Source organism: Nipponia nippon, unplaced genomic scaffold (genome assembly GCF_047370975.1).
Source record: "Nipponia nippon isolate SJK-2023a ecotype South Korea unplaced genomic scaffold, ASM4737097v1 scaffold_36, whole genome shotgun sequence".
NCBI classification, from domain to species: domain Eukaryota; kingdom Metazoa; phylum Chordata; class Aves; order Pelecaniformes; family Threskiornithidae; genus Nipponia; species Nipponia nippon.
Genome location: NW_028262354.1, coordinates 428,415 through 449,943, shown reverse-complemented (window position 1 = coordinate 449,943; position 21,529 = coordinate 428,415). Strand labels below are relative to the sequence as shown.

At 67.2% G+C, this 21,529-nt stretch overlaps 3 protein-coding genes across 9 annotated transcripts in view; 2 read left to right on the top strand and 1 right to left on the bottom strand.

Moving 5' to 3' along the window:
* SNX27 (sorting nexin 27) overlaps positions 1 to 9,410 on the top strand; it is a 33,030-nt gene extending 23,620 nt beyond the window's left edge. The window contains exons 9-13 of one of the 2 annotated variants that reach the window (XM_087772529.1): positions 2,098 to 2,247; positions 2,586 to 2,714; positions 2,970 to 3,029; positions 4,887 to 4,949; positions 8,955 to 9,410. In XM_087772529.1, the coding sequence (XP_087628655.1) occupies positions 2,098 to 2,247; positions 2,586 to 2,714; positions 2,970 to 3,029; positions 4,887 to 4,949; positions 8,955 to 9,002 (450 nt within the window). In that variant the 3' untranslated portion in view covers positions 9,003 to 9,410. The remainder of the gene's footprint in view (positions 1 to 2,097; positions 2,248 to 2,585; positions 2,715 to 2,969; positions 3,030 to 4,886; positions 4,950 to 8,954) is intronic. The other variant, XM_087772530.1, reaches the window with a different exon arrangement.
* A 131-nt stretch (positions 9,411 to 9,541) lies between these two features.
* On the bottom strand, positions 9,542 to 20,362 carry LOC148053809 (CUGBP Elav-like family member 3). 6 transcript variants are annotated; one of them, XM_087772531.1, is made up of 13 exons: positions 19,447 to 20,353; positions 17,982 to 18,064; positions 16,464 to 16,512; positions 16,048 to 16,176; positions 15,694 to 15,773; positions 15,296 to 15,439; positions 14,763 to 14,901; positions 14,185 to 14,334; positions 14,050 to 14,115; positions 13,414 to 13,512; positions 12,864 to 13,007; positions 12,507 to 12,639; positions 9,542 to 12,408 (listed from the first exon to the last, which is right to left on the bottom strand). In XM_087772531.1, the coding sequence occupies exons 1-12, from the start codon at positions 19,589 to 19,591 to the stop codon at positions 12,512 to 12,514; spliced, it is 1,356 nt and encodes a 451-aa protein (XP_087628657.1). In that variant the 5' UTR covers positions 19,592 to 20,353; the 3' UTR covers positions 9,542 to 12,408; positions 12,507 to 12,511. The 6 variants fall into 6 exon arrangements, 5 of the variants coding, with proteins under 5 accessions (XP_087628657.1, XP_087628662.1, XP_087628659.1 ...); XM_087772536.1 differs by lacking the exon at positions 19,447 to 20,353 and adding an exon at positions 18,806 to 18,823; XM_087772533.1 differs by lacking the exon at positions 19,447 to 20,353 and adding an exon at positions 18,582 to 18,747.
* Positions 20,363 to 20,528: 166 nt separating this feature from the next.
* RIIAD1 (regulatory subunit of type II PKA R-subunit domain containing 1) lies at positions 20,529 to 21,457 on the top strand. Its single transcript, XM_087772537.1, has 3 exons — positions 20,529 to 20,984; positions 21,119 to 21,165; positions 21,319 to 21,457. The coding sequence occupies exons 1-3, from the start codon at positions 20,734 to 20,736 to the stop codon at positions 21,405 to 21,407; spliced, it is 387 nt and encodes a 128-aa protein (XP_087628663.1). The 5' UTR covers positions 20,529 to 20,733; the 3' UTR covers positions 21,408 to 21,457.
* Positions 21,458 to 21,529: the final 72 nt, after the last annotated feature.

Here is a 21,529-nt window from a genome sequence, read left to right as displayed (position 1 = left end):
AGTGGAAGATGGCCCTGCCCGTGGCAGGAGGTTGGACTGGACGATCTTTGAAGGTCCCTTCCAACCCAAACCATTCTATGCACACAGCCTTGAAAAACACATCTTTCTTGGAAAGCAATAACCGGGGAGAGCTGTGGGGGTGTGGGCTTAGTGCAGGAGGGGTTGGCAGGGCGTGCAGGCAGGCAGGAATGGCAGGCGCAGGGCTGGGCTGTGCCCGAGGGTCGGCTGCTGCACGAACCAAAACCGCCCCTCGTGCCTGGCGCGTTTGAACAGCGGCTTGTCCTTGGCAAGATCAGCCATTGACTCGGCTCCAAACAAGGCAGCGATAAAACCTTGCGGGTTATTGCCGGTGTTGAAAGGTGAGGTGCTTAACGTGTGGTGTAGCAATCCTTCACCTGCAGCCCTTCAGGGACGGCTGTTTCTTCCTAGTAATTGAGAGGCAAAGGTCTCTTTGCGCCTCAGACCGCCTTTGAGATGGTGGTGCTGGGCTGGCCAAGGGAGGGGTGGATCCTGGCCTGCTCATAATGCAACTTGCTGCCCCCTCTGTGCCTTAGTTTCTTTTTTTCTGTTCGGCAGAAGTCTTCCCGGATTGTAAATCCTGTGTCAGAGGTCGCTGTCTGGTCGGGGATTTTCTGCCTCTTATCTCTTTGCCCAGAAAATGCTTGGGGGCTTGGTATGACTCGATGAGCCTGCCTGGCTTGGACGTGGGGGAGCGAAGGGGATGCCCTGAGCTCGTCTGCCAGATGCAAGCTTGGCTTGAAGATCAAACAGCAGAAGAATCTGACTTGTAAATAACTTCCTGGGTTGCTCGGGGCTGCCGGTACCGAACGAGCGAAGGCTGCCCTTTCCCTGACTCGCTGCACCCCGCCTGCGTTCCCCTGGCCAGCTTGGCTGCTCTTGGAGAGCCGTGGCCTTGGGAGTCCCCTTCCCCGGTTTGGCTGGCCTCGGTCGGGCCTTTCCTCAAAGTCCCTTTGGCGGCGGCAGTTCTCGGAGGTCCCTGCTGGGGGACTACCTTGGGGTGGAAAGGTCTCCTGAAATGCCAAGCCAAGAAGGTTAATTATTAACTAATGATAAGGCTCAGTAAATAGACGCTTCCTCCTGTGGGTTGTCTCATGGCTCTTTTGTTTCTTCTTGTCTCTCTGGCTTTCCGATGACCAGAGAAAGATCTGAACCTACACACAGACGTGTGTCTGGGGTGCAGCAGGGCCCTGGTCTAGCAGAAGGTCAAGAAGACGACGTCTGTGTCCCAGCAGCCTCTGCCTCCCCCGGGTTATTAAGGGTCCTTCCTGGAGCACAGCGCTTGAGAAGTTGGCCCCTTCCTCCGGTCTGGATGTGGCTCGTTCCTTGGTTAAAAAGTCACTTCAGACTTTGTAGATCTGCCCTGCGTAACCTTGCTCACGCAACGAGAGGTCGCCGGGCTCCGGAGCACCGGCCCCTGGAGTAGCTCCCGGCTTCTCCCACGTCCTGAGCTGCGTCTCTGGGCTCCCAGCGCTTCTCCGGTGCCCTCACAGTGCTGCTTTGTCTGGGCTACGCTCAGAAAGCCAGAAACAGCCAAAATATCCTCTTTGGCCCTTTTCACGAGTTGTAATGTTTGCATCAAAGGGCTCTGAGAAACCCAGATCCCGCATCTGCCCGGCAGCCTCTCTCTCTGGTTCATCTTCAGCCTGTGTCGATCAGGAGGATGGCTCAGCGAGAGCGGTGCTTTCAGTCCGGGGCTGCTTTAGCTGTTTGCTCAGATCCGTACCCTTCCCGCGGGAACACGGTCGCGCTGATTGGCGACTCCGGCTGCACCAGCTCTCCTGGAAAGGGCTTTTGGCGTTTGAGGCCACGAGGAGCTCTGTGCGCGTCTGTACCTGGATGGATCCGCGTTTTGGGGAGGGGAATTGAGCAGCCGGAGGGGTCTCCCTCCTTCCCTGGCACAGCCCTGCCGCTTGTGGCTTTGCGGTCCCCTCTGGAGGGGATCCGGCCTCCCTGGGCTGGGGTAAAGCCAGGGATTCCCGAGGGGGCAATGAGCACTAGGGCGTGCGAGAGGCAGAGGCGACGTGAGAAGCAGGAGGATGCGGGGGTCCGCTAACACCTGCGGCTTTCTCTCCGCAGTATTTAAACATGTTACGGACGTGCGAGGGTTACAACGAGATCATCTTCCCCCATTGCTCCTGCGACTCTCGGCGGAAGGGACATGTGATCACAGCCATCAGCATTAAGCACTTTAAACTCCATGCCTGCACAGAGGAGGGCCAGCTGGAGGTAAGGGGGTTCTGCCGCCAGGTCCCGGGGAGCTGGGCTCAGCCCCTGGCCTCCCCCTCGGCTTTGCGCCAGCACCGTGTCCCCCAAGCTCCGGGGCTCGGGACTGGTGCTGCCGGGCCTCTGGAGGGATTTGGGCAGCGGTTGGGGGCGCAGGGCTTTATCTGGCTGCTCTCTGGGTGTCAGCGTGCGTTGCTGCTTCCTCGGCTCGTACCTGCCCGCAGCGAGGCTGGCTGAGGCAGCCTCGTTCCCCCTTCGCGCGGCTTTGCTTTTTCGCCTTAAACCTCCCCTTCTCGCCGTCGGCTGGGCTCTGGCCTCACCTGGGTTTCGTCTTCCTTCAGAACCAGGTAATAGCATTCGAATGGGACGAAATGCAGCGGTGGGACACGGACGAAGAGGGAATGGCATTTTGTTTTGAATACGCACGAGGAGAGAAGAAACCCCGATGGGTTAAAATCTTCACCCCCTATGTAAGTACCCCCGGCTTTTGCAGATTTGGTAAGGAAAAGCCCAGAGCCTGCTTGTTTTCCCTCTAGAAGCTGGAGGAGCACCCTGTGCTCCGGCTTTTGGGGTGGGAGGAGACGCAGGGGCTGGTGGCCAGCAGGAGGAGCCCGCAGCACGGGGAGCTCCGGGCAGGCAAGCAGTGCCAGGCTCCTGCGGCTAGAAGCCAGGGCGGCTGGCGGGGCTGCTTGCTGCTCTGAGAGATGCCTGCTTTCTCTTTGCAGTTCAACTACATGCACGAGTGCTTCGAACGGGTTTTCTGTGAGCTCAAATGGAGGAAGGAGGTAAGAACCCACAACTGCAGGGAAACGGCTTCACCTCTTACAGGAGGCTTTTAGTGGCAAGCGTGTCTGCCTGGTCCGCAACAGCCACTTGTACAGGGAGTAGCCGGACGCAGTGACACCGGGTCTCCGGGGAGCGCGGGGGCAGCCCGGCCGGCTTTCAAGGGCCTGGGCTCTGTAGGTGGAGCAAGGAGCTCCCGGTGCTGGGAGAGCCTCGCGCAGGTGTGACTGAGCAGGGTAACCAGTTCCCAGGCTGTGCGACTGCGGCCGGTTGCTCCCCGGCCTCTGCTGTCTAATGCAGATGGCAAAACGTCCGTCCTCTGGAGAGATTATGCAGGTTGCTGAATTATTCAGAAGGGGTTGTGACAGCCTCCGGCGAAAAGCTGCTGAGAAGTACAGAGAGGTTTCGGGGTTTTCTTCTGAATCCCAGCCTGAGGTGCCTGCTCAGCCTTCTCCTGTTGCAGCTGCGCTTAGACCTGGCTCTGGGCCCCGGCTGGGGAGATGCACGCGAGCCAGCCCGCCCTGCCGCCCTCGTCCCCGCTACTGTGCTTCCCCGTCCTCTCCTCCCGCTTGAGGGAGACGTTTTATCACCTTGCGTCCATCTGCTGCTCCTCCTCGGGGTTGCCCCACATCTGCCGTTCCGCAGGGACTGCTCCCATCAGCTTTGCTTGCGGGGAGGAGGCAGAGAGCGGCCAGAAAAGCCGCGTGCAGTCAGCTTGTTCGGCCAGCCCGGGGTGCTCCGGCCGGGGTTCGCCCTGCCTGCGGCTGCCGAGCTGCCGCCCCGTGTCTCTGCGGCCCCAGAGATGTTGCTCTCGCTTGCGGGGTCAGAGATAAGCAACTGTTGAAGGTTGGATCCTCTCTTGTTGCCCTCGATCTGATCAGCGCTGTTGGCATCAGCCCTCCAGTTTCTGCTGATGGCTTCTTTCTGCCAGGTGATGGATTTGGGTAACGAAAACAGGGCTTAAATGCAGCAAGTCTGAAACGGTGATCCAAGAAAATCTGCCCTGCAGCTGCCTGCTCCCAAATGGGAACGATGCCTCCCTCTTTCCTTACCTGGAAGTTTCCTGCCTGCCAGGCATCGGCCCGGGTGTGGGTGCTGATCCTCGGCATGGCTGGGATCCAGGGCTGGCACCGTGCTGGCTGTGGGAGGCGTGCTGGAGACGTGCAGAGCGCGCAGGGTCTGGACCGGGGCAGCCGTGCTCGCTGGAGGACGTAACAGCGGGATGGAGGAGTATAAACGTGGAAGATCTTTCCAGGAAATAAGAAAATGGGATTCTTGGCTTGCCTTAGCTTCAGGGGTGGAAGCTGAACCTCCCACGAGTGACCTGCAGGCAGGCAGGGGCGAGGAGACCTCCCGGTGCAGGGCTGCGCTCCGGCGTCTGCGGCGTCCCAGATCAGCCCTTCTGCCCGCTGGATGACGGCAGGAGCCGCGGTCAGGAGCCCCTCTGGAGCCCGGCCCCGGGCCTCGTAGGAGGGAGGCCGAGAGGCTCAATAGCGTGTGCTTACACAGTCTGGCTTCGTGAAGCACCCAGCGCTCCTCGTGCACCGTGTTCCTCGGCTCTCAAGGAACCTGGCTCTGGGGTTCGTGTCCCAGCTGGAGGTGACATCCCTGTCCCTCATAGGAACAAATCTTTGTGGCTCTCGTTTTGTTTCATCAAGCAGAAGCAGCCCGAGTGGGTTGCCTGGCTTATTCTCTGAATCACAGCTCCTCTGTAGCTCCCTGTGTCCGATGTCCATGGAGCACCCCGGATCCCATCCCGATGCTCTCCCAGCTGCTCCAGCGCCAGCTGTTCGGTCTCCTTCCGCCCCCCCGGCTCTGTGGTTTTATTTATACCCTCTTTATTTTTTTCCCTTGTAAAGGTGGAGGAGGAAGCAACAGACAAGGATAACAAGAACTGCAGTAAAGACAATATGTGCAGCAAGGTAATTGGGCTGAAAACAAACAGCATCTGTGCTCTGCGAGCCAGTCTGGCCGCTCTGCTGCGGATGGAGCGTCTCTCCTGCTTCTCCGCTCCGGTTCCTGTTAGCGTAGGACGGTGTCCTTTCATAGCGGCTTCTCCTTGGAGGGAGCCCGCAAAGCAAAATACCCTGCTGCTGCTTTTCATGCGATAGAGATGGCTTTGCACTTAAAGGCCTCTCTCCTGATGATAGAAACACGTGATCCCGATTTGCCCGTCTCCTGGACCCTGCCAATCTTTGGATGACCCATAACATGACGCCGCAGCTGAGGGCTGAGATCCACGCCGCGGCTCCCTTCGCCTCCCCGGAGGAGAGGGAAGGGGCGCAGTTGCAAAGGGGACAAACGCTTTGGCTCTGAGCTCCTTTTAAAGGACCAAAGACTTGATCTTGCAAGCCGCGGGCTAGTGGCCTGTGGTTTCTCTCTCTTGTTGTTCTGCAGTGGCGGAGCAAAGACCCTTAGGGATTGACAAATGCCGTTTGCAGCGCTGCCGTAATAGCAGGGAGCAAGAGCACTCGTGTTGTGGCACCTCTCTCCTCCTGCTGCTCTCTGCCCGGCCGCTTTCGCATTCAGCCCGGACAGGATTTAAAGCTAAACACTTTAAATTGCTTCAAGATATACTGGGAAGCATCCCTGGATGTTGCCTGCCTGTCTCTAGGATATCCCCTTGTAGGCTTTTATCCCGGCACCTTTGCCCTAGCGTGGGCACAGACAAGGCTTGCAGAGAGCCGCCGAACGCTGCGGTGCCCCGGCACGGCGCTGTGTGCCGGGAGCTGCAGGTGCCTCTGCAAGCCGGAGGCTCGTAGCATCCCCCGCGGGCGTGCGGACGTGCCGTTCTGCCACCGGGGACCCGGCGCTTTGCCGTACTCCCACTTCAAATTTTACTTCTTTGCTCAGGCATCGGAAATAGCTGCAGGTTATTTAACTTGTGAGAGAGAAAGTGCAGTTGTGTGTAGTGAGGCTGAAAGTTGTTAACCCCAGCGGTACTGGTAGGCGCCTCTTTCGGGTAGGAGTTGTGTTGTGTTGGCTAGAAAGCGTTGGACATCAAAGAGGGCAAGAGCCCCTGTCTGACTGAACAGAAAGCTGTAGCAGACGGTATGGGATGTGTCACCCGTTCAGGAAAGAGCCGTGAAAGGCGGGGGTGTGGGAGCCTCCCGCCCTGTGTAATGCTTCCTCTGCCAAACAGATTCTGCATGATAACGCTCCCCGCGATCGCGCTGGGGTAAACCCTCCGGTCCCAAAACACCGAGCGTGTGCTGCGCGGGGCGTATGTGAGGAAGAACAGGCAAAGGGTTTGTGTGCAGAGTCACGCGTGTGTTCCTGTGTTGCCCCTTCAAAAACAAAAGCGGGTGTTTGATGTCTTCTCTACAAAGCCTGGAGCCGCCGAGAGGGATTCGCTCGCGGGTGAGCGGGGCGGCTCTGCAGAAACAGCCGCGGCTCGCCTTAGCCGTGCGGGGGCTTCGCTCCCCTTTCGTCGCTCAGGGCGAGACCCCAGGAAGAGACCGAGGAAAGGCAACGGCCTCGTTGAGCAGGGGAGCTGGTGGGCAAGGCCGGAGAGCCGGGGGCAGTGGAAGAGCTGCGCCCGGAGCTGCCGGCTCCCAGGGACTGCTTAAAACTTGTCCCTTCCTCATCCCCCGCAGCGAGGGAACCGGTTTCCCTCCAGGGAGGAGGCGGCGGCGGTGAGGGCAGCAGGCCGCCCTGGGAGGAGTTGTTGCGATCGGCACAGCCGTGCCGAGGGGTGAGCTGCGCACCAGGCTCTGGGCTTTGCACTGCGGCCTTTGAATGCAGCAAAAGCTGCAAGGAGCAGCCTCTGCCACCGCGTCCCCCCTCCCCAGGCCTTGCTGCAGCCCCAGCACCCATCCAGCCACGGGGAGCCACGGGAGCCGAGCGGCCGCGGCTCGTGTGCCAGCCCGGCTCGCGCGGGCGCAGGAACCGGCTGCGGGTTGCGCCGGGCTCGGTTCTGCTTCCTGCCGGGGCCACCGCTCGAGGGCTCGTCAAGGAGCGGCTGGCGGCGCTTGCTGAGCATCGCCTCTTCCCCGCAGCCCGCGACGTCTCTTCCCGGGGCCGCAATAATGGACCTGGAGATGGAAACCAGGGGAATTGCTTTTCCGTCCCTCTTAAATCGGTTGCTCCTCAGTACTAAACATCCCATTACTTCCCTGCTGGGGAAACAGATTTTTTCTCCCATTCAATTTGTACGCATCTGCATGATTTCTCTTGGCGGAACGGGAGGAGCCCTTGGCTGCGGCTCCCGGGGCATGTCTCCCTGGGGCCTGCTTCGGCAATCGTGGCCGCAGCTCCCAAAACTCCCTCTGGGGCACGGGGCGTCCCCCTGAATGCTGCCTGTTCCTGCCGATCCCATCACCAGCGTTAGGCGAGGGAAGGCTGATTCCCAATCAGGAGTGTTTCGGACCGGTCACTTGGTCATTTTCTCTCCCCAGTGTAAAATAAAAAGATTGATGGAATTTGGCAGATACTTTACAGATATATTTAGTGCTCCGTAAACTGCTGACTTGCCTCCCAAACCGCAGATGCTGGCGGATAACGCTGGCTGCGCTTAGGAAGAGCAGGTTTGAGGCTTAGCCGATCTGTCGTCTCACCGAGAAATAAAAGCCCAGCTCTTGGTGGGACCCTTGTGGTCCCCGCTGCTCGGGCCAGGCGCCGAGGGGACGCGGTGGCCCTCTTGTGCCCCTTCTCAGGAGGCTGGGGTGCGCGCAGCTCCGTGGAGGCTGAGGCTGGCTTGCTGCAGGTGACGAGCTCCGTTTGGGGACGTCGGGGTGGCTCACACCTCGTGGGTGAAGTCGTGGGACGGAGACGGTGCCGCGGGGCAGAGAGCAGTCACCAGTGCCCGCCGTGACCACACCGGGGCAGGGGCCACACGGGGAAACAGCTCCATCCTCCTTCCGCGACGGCCGAGCTGCTGCTCGCCGTGGGTTAGCTCTTGCAAGCGTAATTTGGGTTATTTGCAGCCTCTGGGCCTTTTCTAGAGAGCGGGATGCTTGTGGAGCCGGGAGGGAACGGGGCTTCCAGGGGGGATCCGTGCAATTCCCAGGGCTGCTCCTGGCCTCCTTCCTGCCCTCCTTTAATCTCCTGCTCGAGCTCCAGCCGTCGGGCTGAGCCGCTTTCCTGCGGGGCGTTGCTGGCCTTCTCCTCTGCTGGCGCGGCTCCGTGTGCACCGGGAGGATTCGCTGGTGCCAGAGAGCGGCGGGGCTGTGGGTCGAGGGCTCCCAGCAAGCGCTGGGGGTCCCTGGTGCACACAAACCCTCGCCTCGTCCCTGGCCCTGAGCTACCCTTCGCTCGGGGAACTGCCCCGACCGCCACGGGCGTCCTCGTGCATGGCGCATCCCCGCGGCATCCCCATGGCATCCCGGCGTCTGCTGGGACCGCTCCAGTCCTGGCTGGCTGGAGGTGTCGCTGGGAAGCCGGAGGATGCAGCGGGGCAGCCGGGAGGGGCCCGGCGCGATGCGGCGGCAGGCAGAGCGGGCTGGTTAAATCATCGCGGGGCTGCTCCGTGCTGAGATACCGCAGGGTAGAGCAGCGAAACCCCGTGGGACAGCAGCGGGGCTGGCGGTGGGGTTTCTGCACGGCCGGGGGTGCTTCAGCAGCCCTGAGGCTGGCGGCGGAGCGGGGTCCTGCCCAGGGGACGCGGGAGCACGCAGCTGGGACGTGCGGGAGGCAGCAGGGCCATCCCTCCCCTTCTGGGCTCTTCTCCCACCTGGGGCCGGCGCTGGCCCAGAGGAGGAGGGCCGCAGGATCCTCCTGGCCGGGCTCAACCCGGCGGGGGGCTGCCCCGAGCAGCCTTCCCAAAAGCTGCTGCTCGGTCAGGGCCACGGCAAATCCCCGTCCAGGGACGGACCCCCCGAGTCCGGGCCCTTCCGCGCTCGCGGGGCTGCGGGGGAGCGCGGCGGGAGCCGAGCCCGGCCCTTCCCGAGCGACGCCGCGCTCTTAACCTCCTTCTTCTTCTCTTTCAGAACATCTTTCAGATGGTCAGGTCACAGCAGAGGGACGCGGCCACTTAGCCCCTCGTCACGGAAGAACGTAACCCCCCATTAACACTTAAAATTGTTATTGTATTAAAGCCCTTAAACTAAATATTATTAATAATAATACCATTTTGTGAACTTCATGTTTATGGAATTAAGCAACTAGGATAAATGGCGAGCTCGGCCGAGAAAAGAGGGGGAAACGGTGCCGGATGGCAGAGGAACGCCCGGGTGCGCCGGCTCTTCCTCCCGCTCGGGCCCTGTTCCGGAGGATGGACTGTGCTTTTATTTTTTACAACTGGAACTAGAAACGTCATCCATTTGCACTGTTCAGACGTATATATGTATGTAAAAAAAACAAAAACCCCACCACCCACCCCTAAAAAGCTATATATACAAATACCGTGCACGTATATACATATATATATTTCTTTTAAAATTTCATATCGGTGGCAGTACCTTTTTTAAGCTTGCGTTTTTACACGCATCTCTCCTCCCAACCCATCGTGGTTTTTTAAAAACTAACTTTAGAGAAAAAAAAAAACAGAAAAAAAGGAAGAAAAAAAAAAAAAACACCAACCAACAAAGACAGAAAGAAGCACCGTTACAGGGAAATACCTCTCCTGGCACAAGGACCTCTACACGTTTACACGCTCTTGACTTGCTTTTTGCTCCTGTGTTCCGCTTTGGTTCTGGGTGTTTTCGCCGGGCTTTGAGCGAGCGCGGGGGACGCCGGGATCCCGGGACGGGATCTCGCGGGTCGCAGGATCCGTCCCCTCGCTCCGGCAGCCGAGGCGGCGCGGCCGCCCGCTCCCCTCGCCGCCGGCGCGTCCCCGCGGTGCTCCCAGACCCTCGGGCTTTTCGGAGGAGAGCGGAGAGCGAAAACCGTCCGGCTTCAGCCACGGCGGCGAGCGACCTGCCCGCGGCTCGGGGGCCGAGCAGTGCCGAGGAGGAGAAATAAGGTAGAAAAGCTGCTTTCCCTGCTTTTGAGCAGGTTCTGTGTAGCTCCCCCCGGAGCCTTGGGGTTGGGGACATTGGGGAGATGCTGGTCCTGCTGCTGCCCCCCCCGAGGAACACACACGTGCGGAGCGGGGGCGAGCATCGCAGCAACGCCACCGGCCCCCGGCACCGTGGGGTGGGAGGGAGGCGATGCCGAGCGGAGAAGGCCGTGGTTTGCTTAGCGCGGTGGTTTCCCCTTGCTGCCCGGGTTTTGGGAAGGGGTTTATCCCCCCCTCGCCTGCTGGGGAGAGGTGGGGAGAAGCCACGCGGCGAGGACAGGGCCGGGATGCCGGGATGTGGGCCGGGAAAAAATCAATTTAAAACCCAGCAGGGGAGAGAGACGCTGTCCCACGCCTGCCCCGGCCGCCGTGTCCCCAGCCACGCGTGTCCCCAGCCTCCCCTGGGTTTGGGGTTGAATTCCCGGCCGGTGCAGGGGATCCTCCTGCTTCCTCGGCTTTCGCGGCCGGGGCTGCCGGGAGAGAGCGAAGGCCGCCAGCAGGGAATTAATTAGCCCAGCGCCGGAGTAATTGGCTTTGCGCTCGGCCGCGTCCCTCGCCCTCCCCGGGGCCGTTGTCCTCGGGAGCCCCGCGCCGCTGGCGGCCCCGGCGTTGGGGAGAGGCGCGGGGACCCCGTCCTCACCGGCCCGGCAGAGCCCCGGCACCCGGCTCAGCGGTGGCACGAGCGCGGCAGGTCTCAGCAATAATCCCGCCCATGACCCTGCTCGAGCTGGAGCCGCTGCAACGTCCCCGCGCCCCCATTTCGCTGCCATCCACATCCTCTTTAATTTATTTGAGAGAACTCTAATTGTCTTTTCACTGCAGTATCTTGTGTTTTTTATTTGTGACTCAGAAATGTGAAGAAAACGACAAAAAAAAACACAAAAAGAAGAAAAAAACCCACACCACCCCCCCCCTCCCTCCCCCAGCTGCTCCCGGTGTCTCATTCCTTGGTCTAACCACGCCGGTTATTTGGTAAAGTCACTTAGTGTAATTAATTGTAACATATTCTTTTAAATAAATTGATTTATTGATGAAACTACTGGGAACCGTGGCCGTGCTCCTTCCCCGCGGGCGCTGGGGCCGAGCCTGCCCCGCTCCCCCCGCCCCCGCCGCCCGGGGTTGGGGATGCTTCAGAGTCGCCTTTGAGCTTTATTGGGTTTTTTAACTTATTTTATTTAGACAGAAAAAAAAAAGAAAAAAAAATAAGAGAAAAAAATTAAATTATCCAAAGTAACCGCAATAAATAGCAAATAAGTTAAGCGGCGGCGTCTCAACCGCAGACGTCAACTCCCGGGGGTCTGCGTCCCCCCTGCTAATGGCCCCGTGCCCCCCACCCCATCCCACCCCCAAACCAACTCAGCAGGTACCAAACCCCCCAAAAGGGGGGGAAGAGAGAGAGACCCGGCCCCGCGCCCCCACCCCCTTATTTACAGCGGGGAGCGGCGGGTGTAAACGTGGGGCCGGGGGGGCCGGGGCTCCGTCGCCGTGGGGCGGCTGCGGGGCCGGCCGGCGCCAGGCACGGCACCCTTTTGGCTGGGGGGTGCCCGGCGCACCCCGGGTTTGGCCGCTGTGGGTCCAGGCAGAGCCGGAGGCGTCGTGTCCGCCCGGCGTGTCCCCGCGTCCGTCCAGCTGCCGGTGGCGCGTCCCCGCTTCGGCTGCTCCGGGTCCCTGCGGCTGCCGGCGTGCCGATGCCGGCCGTGCCCGTCTCCCAGATTTGGCTGGTTTGTGCCCGGCGCGTCCCGGCTTCGGCCGCTCCGTGTCCATCCAGCACCCGGCGCGTCAGCGGCACAGCCACGCCAGCCACGTGCAGCACCGGGCGCGTCACCCCGTCGGAGCATCCCGGTGTCGGAGCATCCCAATTCCGGCTGCTCCGTGTCCATACAGCGTCCGGCGGTGCCCGTGGGCAAGGGGGAGGGGGAAACTGAGGCAGGGTGGGGGGGCAAAGCGGGGTGGCAGTGTGTGTCGGGGAGGGGGTCCCGCTGCGCCCTGGCACGGCCACCCGGGGACCCGGGAGGGGTGGCGGTGCCGGGGCTGGTACCCCCAGCCGCGGGGTGGCCCCCTCTCGGCGGGACCCCCCCTCCCCAGCTTGGAGCTGGTTTTGGTCCTGTTTGGTGAGAAAAAAGCTCCAAGCAGGGTCCCCCCGGGGGGGGCAGGGCCCTGCGGGAAGCGGGGGGGTCCGGGGGGGTGGGTGCCCCCCCCAGGGCAGATGGGACCCGGCTGCTGGGGGGTGCTGGCACCCAGGGCCCACCCAGCCCTGCCTGGGCTGGGACGGACAAGGGGGCCCGGATCGGTCCTGGAGGGGGGGGTCCATCCTTCCTGAGCACGTGGGGGTCTGTGTGTCCCCCCCAGCAGGACCGAGCCCCCTGCGGGCACCACTGCGGGGGGGGGAGGGGCTGCTCTGCGACGGGGGGGCACCCGGGGGTGCTGCGCCAGAGCCTCCAGACCTGGGGCGGGGGGAGAGAGATGGGGGCGTTAAGCAGAGCGGGGGGGCTCCCGGCCAAGGGGGCCTGGGCTGGGGGTGCCGGGGTGCCGGGGGGCTCACCGGGCTCAGTACGGCCGGTTGGCGTCTTTGGGCCTCTTGAGCTGCACCTTGAGGCGCTTCATCCCGATCTGGAAGCCGTTCATGGCCTGGATGGCCGCCTGGGCACTGGCCGGGTTGTCAAAGCTCACGAAGCCTGTGGGGACGGCGGGGACATCAGGGACGGTGGGGACGGGGGTGGCCACAACCCTCCCCTGCCTCTCCCCCACCACCCGGGGGGCTCTGCCATGGGGCAAGGTGGCCCCGTGGCACCTGGTGTGGTGTCCCCAGGCCCCGGCCATGGTGTCCCCGGCCATGGTGTCCCCACGCCCTGGCCGCGGTGCCCCCATCCCCGCCGTCCCCAGGCGGCAGTGGCCCTACCGAAGCACTTGCTCTGGTTGGTGGCGCGGTCCACGAAGACCTTGGCGGAGATGACGTTGCCGAAGGGCAGGAACATCTGCAGGATCTCGGTGTCGGCGAACTCCTGGGGCAGGTGGTAGATGAAGATGTTACAGCCCTCGGGGCCTGCGGAGGGAGCGGCGTCACAGCGGGCACGGGGGGCACCGGCCCCGCACCCCCAAACCTGGCCCCATGCACCCGTGGGCACCCAAAACCCAGCCCCGTGCACCCGCGGGGACCCTGACCCCCCCTCCCACGGGCACCCCGAAGCCCTGCACCCACAGCCCCATGGGCACCCTCAGTCCCAACCCCCCCTCCCCTTGGGGCACCCCCAAACCCCGCTGGGGGGGGACCCCAACACCCCCGGGGGCACCTCCAGCCCCCCGTGCCCTGGGCATCCCACCCCCGCAGCACAGGGCAGCCCCAGCCCAGCGCCCTGGGGAGGGACCCTGGGGGGTCCCAGGGGATGAGGGGTCCCGGGGGAGGGGGGGGGTCCCTGGGGGGGTCCCTGGGGGTCCCGGGCCGTGCTCACCTTCGCGCTGCTGCTGGTGCGGGGGGGGCGGGGGGGCGAGCAGGGGCCCCGGGGGGGCGAAGGCCGGGCTCACCAGCCCGTAGGCTGCCGGGTAGGCGGCTGCGGGGGCGAGAGGGGGTCAGCCCGGCACCGGGGGGGGGGCAGGCACCCCCCCCCAGCACCCCCAGCCCAGCCCTCCCCAGTGCCCCCAGAGCCATGCAGTGCCCCCCAGTGCCCCCCCGTGCCCATCCCAGCCTTCCAGTGTCCCCTCAGTGCCCCAAGTGTGCCCCAGTGCCATGCAGTGGTCCTCCAGTGCCCTCCAGTACTAATCAATGCCCCTCCAGTGCCCCCGAGTCTCTCCCAGATGCCTCCAGTTCCCCCCCAGTGCCTCCTAGGTGCCCTCAGTACCCTTCCAGTGCCATGCAATGCCCCTCCAGTGCCTCCCAGTACCCACCAGTGCCATGCAATGCCCTCCCAGTACCCTCCCAGTGTCGTGCAATGCCCCCCAGTGCCTCCCAGCACCCACCAGTGCCGTGCAATGCCCTCCCAGTACCCTCCCTGTGCCCCCAGTACCGTGCATGTCCCCCCAGTGCCTCCCATTGCCCTCCCAGCACCCACCAGTGCCGTGCAGTGCCCCCCAGTTCCCCGGGGCCAGACCTGTGTAGTGCTGCATGCCGGCGTAGGCTTGCTGCAGGGGGTCCCCGGGGGCGGCGGGGCTCTGGGCTGGGGGCAGAGGGGGCCGTTAGGGGGGGCGGGGGACGGCGGGGGCGCGGGGGGGGGGGCGGCGGGCACCTGGGAAGGGGGGGACCCCGCCGGCGTAGACGGCCTCGGGGGCGGGGGGTCCCGCGGGCTGCGCCGGCACCGGGCTGTAGCCGTTGACGCTCAGCGGGGCCGCGATGGCGGGCACCGGCGTGGCGGCCATGGCCGGCGGCGTGCTGGTTCCTGCGGGGACACCCGTGTCACCCCCACGGTGGCGCCTCCTCGCCCTCCGGCCCCGTGTGCCCCTGTCCCCCCGTGTCCCCCTCCCCAGGGTCCCTAACCCGGGTGTCTGCAGCCCGTGGTGCCACCGCCACGTCTTCCTCCCCAGAGCCGCCCTCCCCACGGCCCTGCCCCATCCCTGGGCGTCCCCGCTCCCTGGTGCCCCCATCTCCCACTGCCTCCCTTGTGTCCCCCCCCCCTTGCCGCCCCTGTGTCCCCACCGTGTCCCCACGCCTCTGTTCCCGTTGCCCCCATCCTGATGTCCCCAGCCCCAATGCCACTCTCCTGTCCCCATCCTTGGGTGCCCCATCTCCCGCCACGTCCCCATCCCTGGACATCCCCGGTGTCTCCGTCGCCGGCGTCCCTGTCCCCCCGTGCCAGGTGCCACCTACCTGAGGAGGGGGGCAGGGGGGTGGCGATGAGCCCGTTGGGGTTGACCGTGCCCATGTGCTGCATCTGGACGGCCATGGTGGCCATGGGGCTGAGGTAGGCCGAGTGGGCGGCCACCAGGGCCGCCTGCTGCTGCATCAGCTGCGGGGACAGCGCCTGGCACCGGGCACCAGGGTCCCCTCCCGGGGCAGCGAGCCCCACCACGCCCAGGGAGACCCTCGTCCCCCGTGGCCAGCACCCCAGTGCCGCCATCCCGGGCCGTGGAGCTCCACCATAGCTGTCACCCCAACACCCAGAGCCACGGCCCTGGGCCCTGGGCTCCATCAGCTCCCCGTGCCCCCAGCCTGGACTGTGGGGTCCATCGCCCTCCGGCTCCCTGTCACCCCAGGGCCCCCGGGCTGGACCACGGGGTCCATCACCTCCCAGTGTCCATCACCAGGCACCAAGCACCCCAACGATCTCATGCTGGACCCCGGGGGATCCAACACCCCCCATGCCCACCCCGGCCCCCCTCGGCGCCCCGTGCCCACCCTACCGCCTGCGTGTAGGCGCTGTAGGCCCCGAACTGGAGGGCGATGGGGCTGAACATGCCCAGCTGGCTGGCGACCTGCTGCATCCGCCGCAGGCCCCGCTCCTTCTCCGTGTCCGCAAACTTCACCACCAGGCTGGAGGAGGCGCCCTGGGAGGGGACACGGCACCGCGCCATCGCCCGGTGGGTGGCCACCCATGCTGGGCTGCGGGGACCCCCAGGGTGCAACAGGGTGGGGACGGTGACCGGGGTGGTGGGGACGATGGTGGGGACGGTGATGAGGGTGGTGATGGGGATGATGGCGGTGGGGACGATGGTGGGGCTGGTGGCGAGAGTGACGATGAGGGTGCTGATGGGGATGAAGGTGGTGAGGATGGCAGTGCGCCCGGCGGCGCCCGTCTCACCGGCAGGGTGCGGCTCCCGTGGAGGGCGGCGATGGCGGCCTGGGCCTCTGCGTGGCTCTGGAACTTGACGAAGGCGCAGCCTGGGGACGGCAGCTCAGTGCTGGCACGGGGACGGGGGGCACCCCCCCCTCCCCCCCAGGGCCACCCCCCCGTAGCACCCAGGGCCCCTGACCAGGGTGCCTGGGGATGGGGACAAGGGCCCCCGTGCGGGGTGCCCTGAGTCCCCTCCACGCCCTGTGGACCCCCCCACCCCCTTTGCAGCCCCCCCATGGACCCTCTTAACCCCGTCCCTGCCCCCCCCCGGCTCCCCCCTCCCCACCCCCGGAGCCCCCAGGGACCCCCCCAGCCCCCCACCTTTGCTGGTGCCGTCGGGGCCGCGCAGCACCGTGCACTCGTCGATGGTGCCGAAGGGCTCGAACATCTTGCGCACGTCCTCGTCCGCCTGCTGCTTGCTCAGCATCCCCACGAAGAGCTTGCGGTCCTCTGCGGGGACAGCGGGGTGGCACGGGGACACCGGCGTGGGGACCCCCCCGGGGACACCGTGATGGGCTGGGGCCCCCGGGAATAGGGACCCCCCAGGGGAACAGGGACAGGGACGGGGACACCCTGCCCTGGGGACAGACCCCCAGGATGGGACAGGGATGGGGACACCAACCCGGCTGTCACCCATCCTGGGGCTGGGGTGGCCCTGGAGGCTGGGGGGGGGCAGGGGGGCGGTTTGGGGACACGGGGGGTGGGGACGGGGGTGCGGGGGCTCGGGGTGCGGGTACCTCCTCGGCTCTCACTGTCCGCCGGCTTCACCTGGATGGGCCGGTTCATCTGGGGGGGACAGAGGGGGGCATGGGGACACAGCCCCCCCCGGCGGGACCGGCCGGGCACCCCCCGCACGGATCCACCCCCCCCAGCGCCCCAAAGATGCTCCCGTCGCCATGGCAACCCCGGCCCTGCATCCCGTTACCCGGCAACGGGTGCCGCGGCGACCGCCATGGGGGGGCCGAGGGGCCCCAAAGATGCGCTAATGAGCGCCCACCCCCCCGCCGTTAATTAGGGGGGGGATGAACCCACCCCCGCCCCCCCCAGCCCCGTAACCCCCAGAGACCGGGGGGGGGAGGGCGCAGATGCCCGGTAACCATGGCAACGGCAGAATATGCTCTATGGCAACCGCCTACTCATCCCCAATTTACCCATCCCCGTTGCCTGGCAACGCCGCTGACATCATCAGCGCTCGCTATAAACAATGTCGGGGATGGGGGGGGGGGGGATGGAGATTGGGGGGGCCGGGGAAGGGGGGACCCCCGGGCCTGCCGTGACCCCGCCCCCCGCGGGGCCGGGCCTGGGGATGGGGGGGGGCCGTGCCCCATCCCGGGGGGCTGCGGGGGGCTGGGGGGGCCCTGCCCCATCGGGGGGGCTGCGGGGGGCGGCCCCAGCCCCGGCTGGCCCCGGCCGCCCCTTTCCCCACCGAAACCGAAGGTGGCCGCACCCCCCCCGCCCCAGGTGGCGCTGGAACCCCCCCCCCGGGGGGCTCTAATCCCCCCTAATCCCCCCCGGGGCCGGGATCAGCCCCGGCCGGGGCGGTGGGGCGCGGGGGGGGGGGGGGCTCCGGGCGCCCAGGCCCCCGAGGGGCCCCGGGACCCCCAGCATCGCCCCCGGCCGCGGGTGCGGGGGCCCGGGGCGGCGGGGGCAGCTGCCGGGGCGGTGGCGCCCCTAATGCCCCCCCCGCAAATCCCCCCCGGGATTTACGGCCCCCAAATCCCCGGATTATCCCGGCGAAGCCAAATCTCCCCCGGGGCCGGCGGGACACGCGCGGCCCGGCGGGGGGGGGGGGCACCGACCCCCCTGCCCCCCTGCCCAGGGACCCCCAGACCGCCCCCCCCGGGACCCCCCCGAACCGGCCCCACGAGGCCTCGGCCACCCGGGTCCCCCAGCACCCACGGGGGGGGGGGTTATGGGGGGGGGCTGGGTGCTGGGACCCCCGCCACCCCCGCTGGGGTGTCCCCCCCCCCGGCTTTGTTAGCTCAGCTGCCCCGCGCCCGCCGCTCGCCTGGCAACGCTGCGGTAGCGCCAGGCCTTCGTTAGCGCCAGGCCTTCGTTAGCGCCAGGCCTTCGTTAGCGCCCGCCCGTCTCCAGGCGACGCGGCACCCGCCCGCTATTTATAACCCCCCCGGCAGATGTTCGTGAGGTGCCCCCCCCCCCCCCACCAAGGTGGGGTCCCGGGCGCCTGGGTCCTCCCAACGGGGGGGTGCCGGCAGGGGGGGTGCCGGCATGGGGGTCCCCGCGCCCCCACTCACCCCCGGGAGGGTTTTCTGCTCGTGCAGGGCGCTCTGCGCCTTCAGGGCCGACTCGCGGGCGCAGTAGGTCAGGAAGGCGCATCCTGGGGGAGAGACGGGGGCGTGGGGGGGCGCGGGACCCCCGCACCCACAGCCCACGGCCCCGCATGGCACCCGCAGCCCATATGGCACCCCGAGCCCCTACAGCACCCAGAGCCCACGGCCCCATACAGCACCCAGAGCCCCTATAGCACCCCTGTCCCATGTCCCCATACAGCACCTACATCCCCATACAGCACCCACATCCCCTATAGCATTCAGAGCCCACGTCCCCATACAGCACCCATGTCCCCGTATAGCACCCGGACCCCATGTCCCCATACAGCACCCACTCGCCATATGGCACCCAGGCCCCCCTATAGCACCCAGGCCCCCCTTTCGGGGCACTGCCACCCCGGGGACCTTGGGCTCTGCCCCCGGGCCCCGGCAGGGCACAGGGACGGGTCCCCGAGGTCCCCAGGCCCGGGGCATCTGGGGGGGCAGTGTCCCTGTGTCCCCCGCCAGCCCGGGGGTCCCGGCCCCCGCCCCCCCGTTCCCGTCACCCCAGGGCGCAGCCGGTACCGGGGGCTGCAGGGACCCCCGCTGCCGGGGACGGGGTAGGCATCGGGGGGGTCCCTGCCTTGCACAGACCCCCCCCCCCCCCGCACACCCCACAGCCGCTACACCTCTCCAGCCGCCGCACACCCGCACGCGACCACCGCGCACCCCCCCGGCACCCCCCTCTCCCCCCCCGCAGCCGTCACAGCCACAGCCCACACCCGTCACCCAGCACCGCAAACACCCACCCACACAACACCCTGTGCCGGCACAGCCGCTCACGGCCACCCCCCACACCCGCACAGCCGGGCATCACCTGCGCAAACACCCACAGCGCACCCACGCAACACCCGGACACAACACCCCCCCACCCACCCAACACCCGGACACAACACCCCGCACCGAACACCCGCACAGCCTCCACCGGCACAACAGCCCCAGCACCCGCGGCTGCACAACTGCCACCCCACACCCGCAGCACCCTCGTACACCCAACACCCGCAGCACCCCAACACCCGACGGGGGCCGTACCCGGTGCCTGGGGCTAAACCAGTCCCGGGCCTGGGCTGGGGTGCCCGGGGCTGTACTGGGGCTGTACCCCGGGCCTGCGGCTGTAGGCTGAGCTGCGGGTGGTGCTCAGGGCCTCCGGCTGTGCGTGGGGCTGTGCCCGGTACCGGGAGCTGTGCGGGGGGCTGTGCCTGATGCCTGGGGCTGTGCGGGGGGCTGTTCCCGGTGCCAGGGCTGTTCCCGGTATCAGGGGCTGTGCGGGGGGCTGTTCCCGGGGCCGGTGGCTGTACCCGGGGCCGTTCCCGGGGCCTGCGGCTGCACCCAGCTCCCGCCGCCCGTTCCCGGTGCCGGCGCCGTGCCCGTTCCCGGTGCCGGCCCGTACCTTTGTGCATGCCGGTGTACTTGTCCTTGATGACGGTGAGCTCGTAGATCTTGCCGAACTGCTCGAAGATGGGCTTGAGGTCCCGCTCCTCCAGGTGCCGCGGGATCTGCCCCACGAAGAGTTTGATGGCGTCGGGCTCCTTCATGGGGCCGCCGGGGGGGGGGAACCGGGCCCCGGGGCCGCTCCCGGCGCTCGCTGCGGCTCCCGCTCCCGCTGCCGCCGGTGCCGGTGCCGGCGCCGCTCCCGCCGCCGGGGCTCGGCCGCTGGAGCGGCTCCCGGTAGCCGGTAGCCGGTGCCCGGTGCCGGCCCGGCCGCGGCGCACACAAAGGACGAGGCGGCCCCGGGGCTCGGCTCGGCTCCGGGGACGGGGCGCGGCGGGGCGGGGGCAGCTCTGCCCGGGGGGCGGCGCTCCCGGCCGGTCCCGGCCGTTTCCCGAAGGGGCCCCCAGATCCCGAGGCTGCCGTCAGCGCCCGGCCCGCCGGTACCGCCCGCTCGCCGCCCCCGGGGGGGCCCCGGCCCCGGTACCGGGGGGGGGGGTCAGCGCCCGGCCCGGCCCATGGCGGCCGCGCTCCCCGAGAGCCCCGGTGGCGGCGGAGCCCCGCGCCCGCTGCGCCCCGGCCCCGGCCCCGGCTCCGGCTCCGGAGGGGCCCGACCCCGCTCGCCGCTTTTCTTCCCCGCCCGGGGCCGCCCCGCCCCGCCCCGCCCGGTGCTGATGTCAGAGCGGCACCGGCACCGGGACCCGGGCACCGGGCACTGGCACCGGCTACCGGACACCGGCACCGGGTCTCGGCACCGGCTACCGGACACGGGCAGCGCCTCGGCCCGGGGCTCCGCGGGGGTGGGGGTGCTGCGGGGGCGCGCTCGTGCCTGCGTGCGTGCAGAGGGGCGGGCGGGCGCGCGCGCGTGTCCGTGTCCGTGTGCAGGCACGGGGGCCGCGCGCGCGTGTGCGTGCGTGTGTGTGTGTGCGCGCACGGGGGGCGGGGGGGGGGGGGGAGCGAGTCCGTGTGTCCGTCCCCGCGTGTCCCCGCGTGTCCCCGCGTCCGTCCGTCCCCCCCACGCCGCGGCCGCCCGGCGCTGTCCCCGGTGCTGAGCGCCAGAGCGGGGCGGGGCGGCGGGCACGGCCCCACGGACGCGGCCCCACGGACGCGGCCCGGCCCCACGGGCCCGGCCCCATCGTGCACCGGGGACACGCACCCCCCCAGCCCCCGTGTCCCGCGCCCCCCCCGTGTCCTGCGTGTGCGTGTCCCGCCGTTGCCATGGCGACGGGCCGCTCCGGGCACGGCCAAGATGGCGTCGCCGCAACCGCCGCCGCGTCCCCACCAGGTACCGGTGCGGCACCCACGGGGGCCCCCGTCCCCCGCGATCACACGTGGGCTGCAGGCCCCCCACCCCCGCGGCGGTGCGGCCCTGGCCGGGGGGGGGGGGCGTGGGGCCGCCCCGGGTGACAGAGCCCCCCCGCAGCCCACGCTCCGCCTGAGCAGCGAGCGCTACCTGCGGGCGCACCCCGAGGCCCGGCTGCTGCTGCGGGGCTTCCTCAGGTGGGACGCGACCCCCCCCCCGCTCCCCCCGCAAAAACCCGTGGCAGCGGAGAGCCGCGGACCCCCACCCGCCCTCGCGGGGGTGCGGGAAATCGGCCCCTTTCCCCCCAAAACCCCACAACCGCCCCCACCAGGGAGCTGCTGCGCTGGCGACCGGCTGACGTCCTGGAGTTCGCCGCAGGTGAGGGGGTACCGGGGGTCCCCGCAGCCTGGGGATGGGCCCTGGAGGGGGTCCCCAAGAGTCCCCATAGCCCACGGGGGTCCCCAAGGGTCCCCAGAGCCCAGGGGGGTCCCCGGGGGTCCCGGCCCCCCGCTCACCCCGCTGCCCCCCCAGGGTACTTCACGCAGCCGGAGCTGCCGGGCCGGATCCAGGAGGAGCTGAGGAAGAGTCAGCAGGGGGAGGAGGGGGTCTCGCCCCAATAACAGGCAGTGAGACCCCGCGCCCGGTGTCCTGTGCTGCTGCGGTGTCACCGTTTCCCGACGGCGCGCCTCGGGGGGGCCGTTGGGGGGGGGCCTGCACCGGGGGGCGGGTGCACGGGGAGTCC

Excerpts from the sequence above, each read along its gene's own strand:
- LOC148053809 (XM_087772531.1), bottom strand. The coding sequence starts at position 19,591 with ATGAAGGAGCCCGACGCCATCAAACTCTTCGTGGGGCAGATCCCGCGG. Across the intron at positions 16,177-16,463 it reads GGACAGTGAGAGCCGAGGAG|AGGACCGCAAGCTCTTCGTG; the intron begins GTACCCGCACCC and ends CTGTCCCCGCAG. Across the intron at positions 13,008-13,413 it reads GCACCAGCAGCAGCGCGAAG|GCCCCGAGGGCTGTAACATC; the intron begins GTGAGCACGGCC and ends CTCCCTCCGCAG.
- RIIAD1 (XM_087772537.1), top strand. The coding sequence starts at position 20,734 with ATGGCGTCGCCGCAACCGCCGCCGCGTCCCCACCAGGTACCGGTGCGG. Across the intron at positions 20,985-21,118 it reads CTGCTGCGGGGCTTCCTCAG|GGAGCTGCTGCGCTGGCGAC; the intron begins GTGGGACGCGAC and ends CGCCCCCACCAG. Across the intron at positions 21,166-21,318 it reads CGTCCTGGAGTTCGCCGCAG|GGTACTTCACGCAGCCGGAG; the intron begins GTGAGGGGGTAC and ends CTGCCCCCCCAG.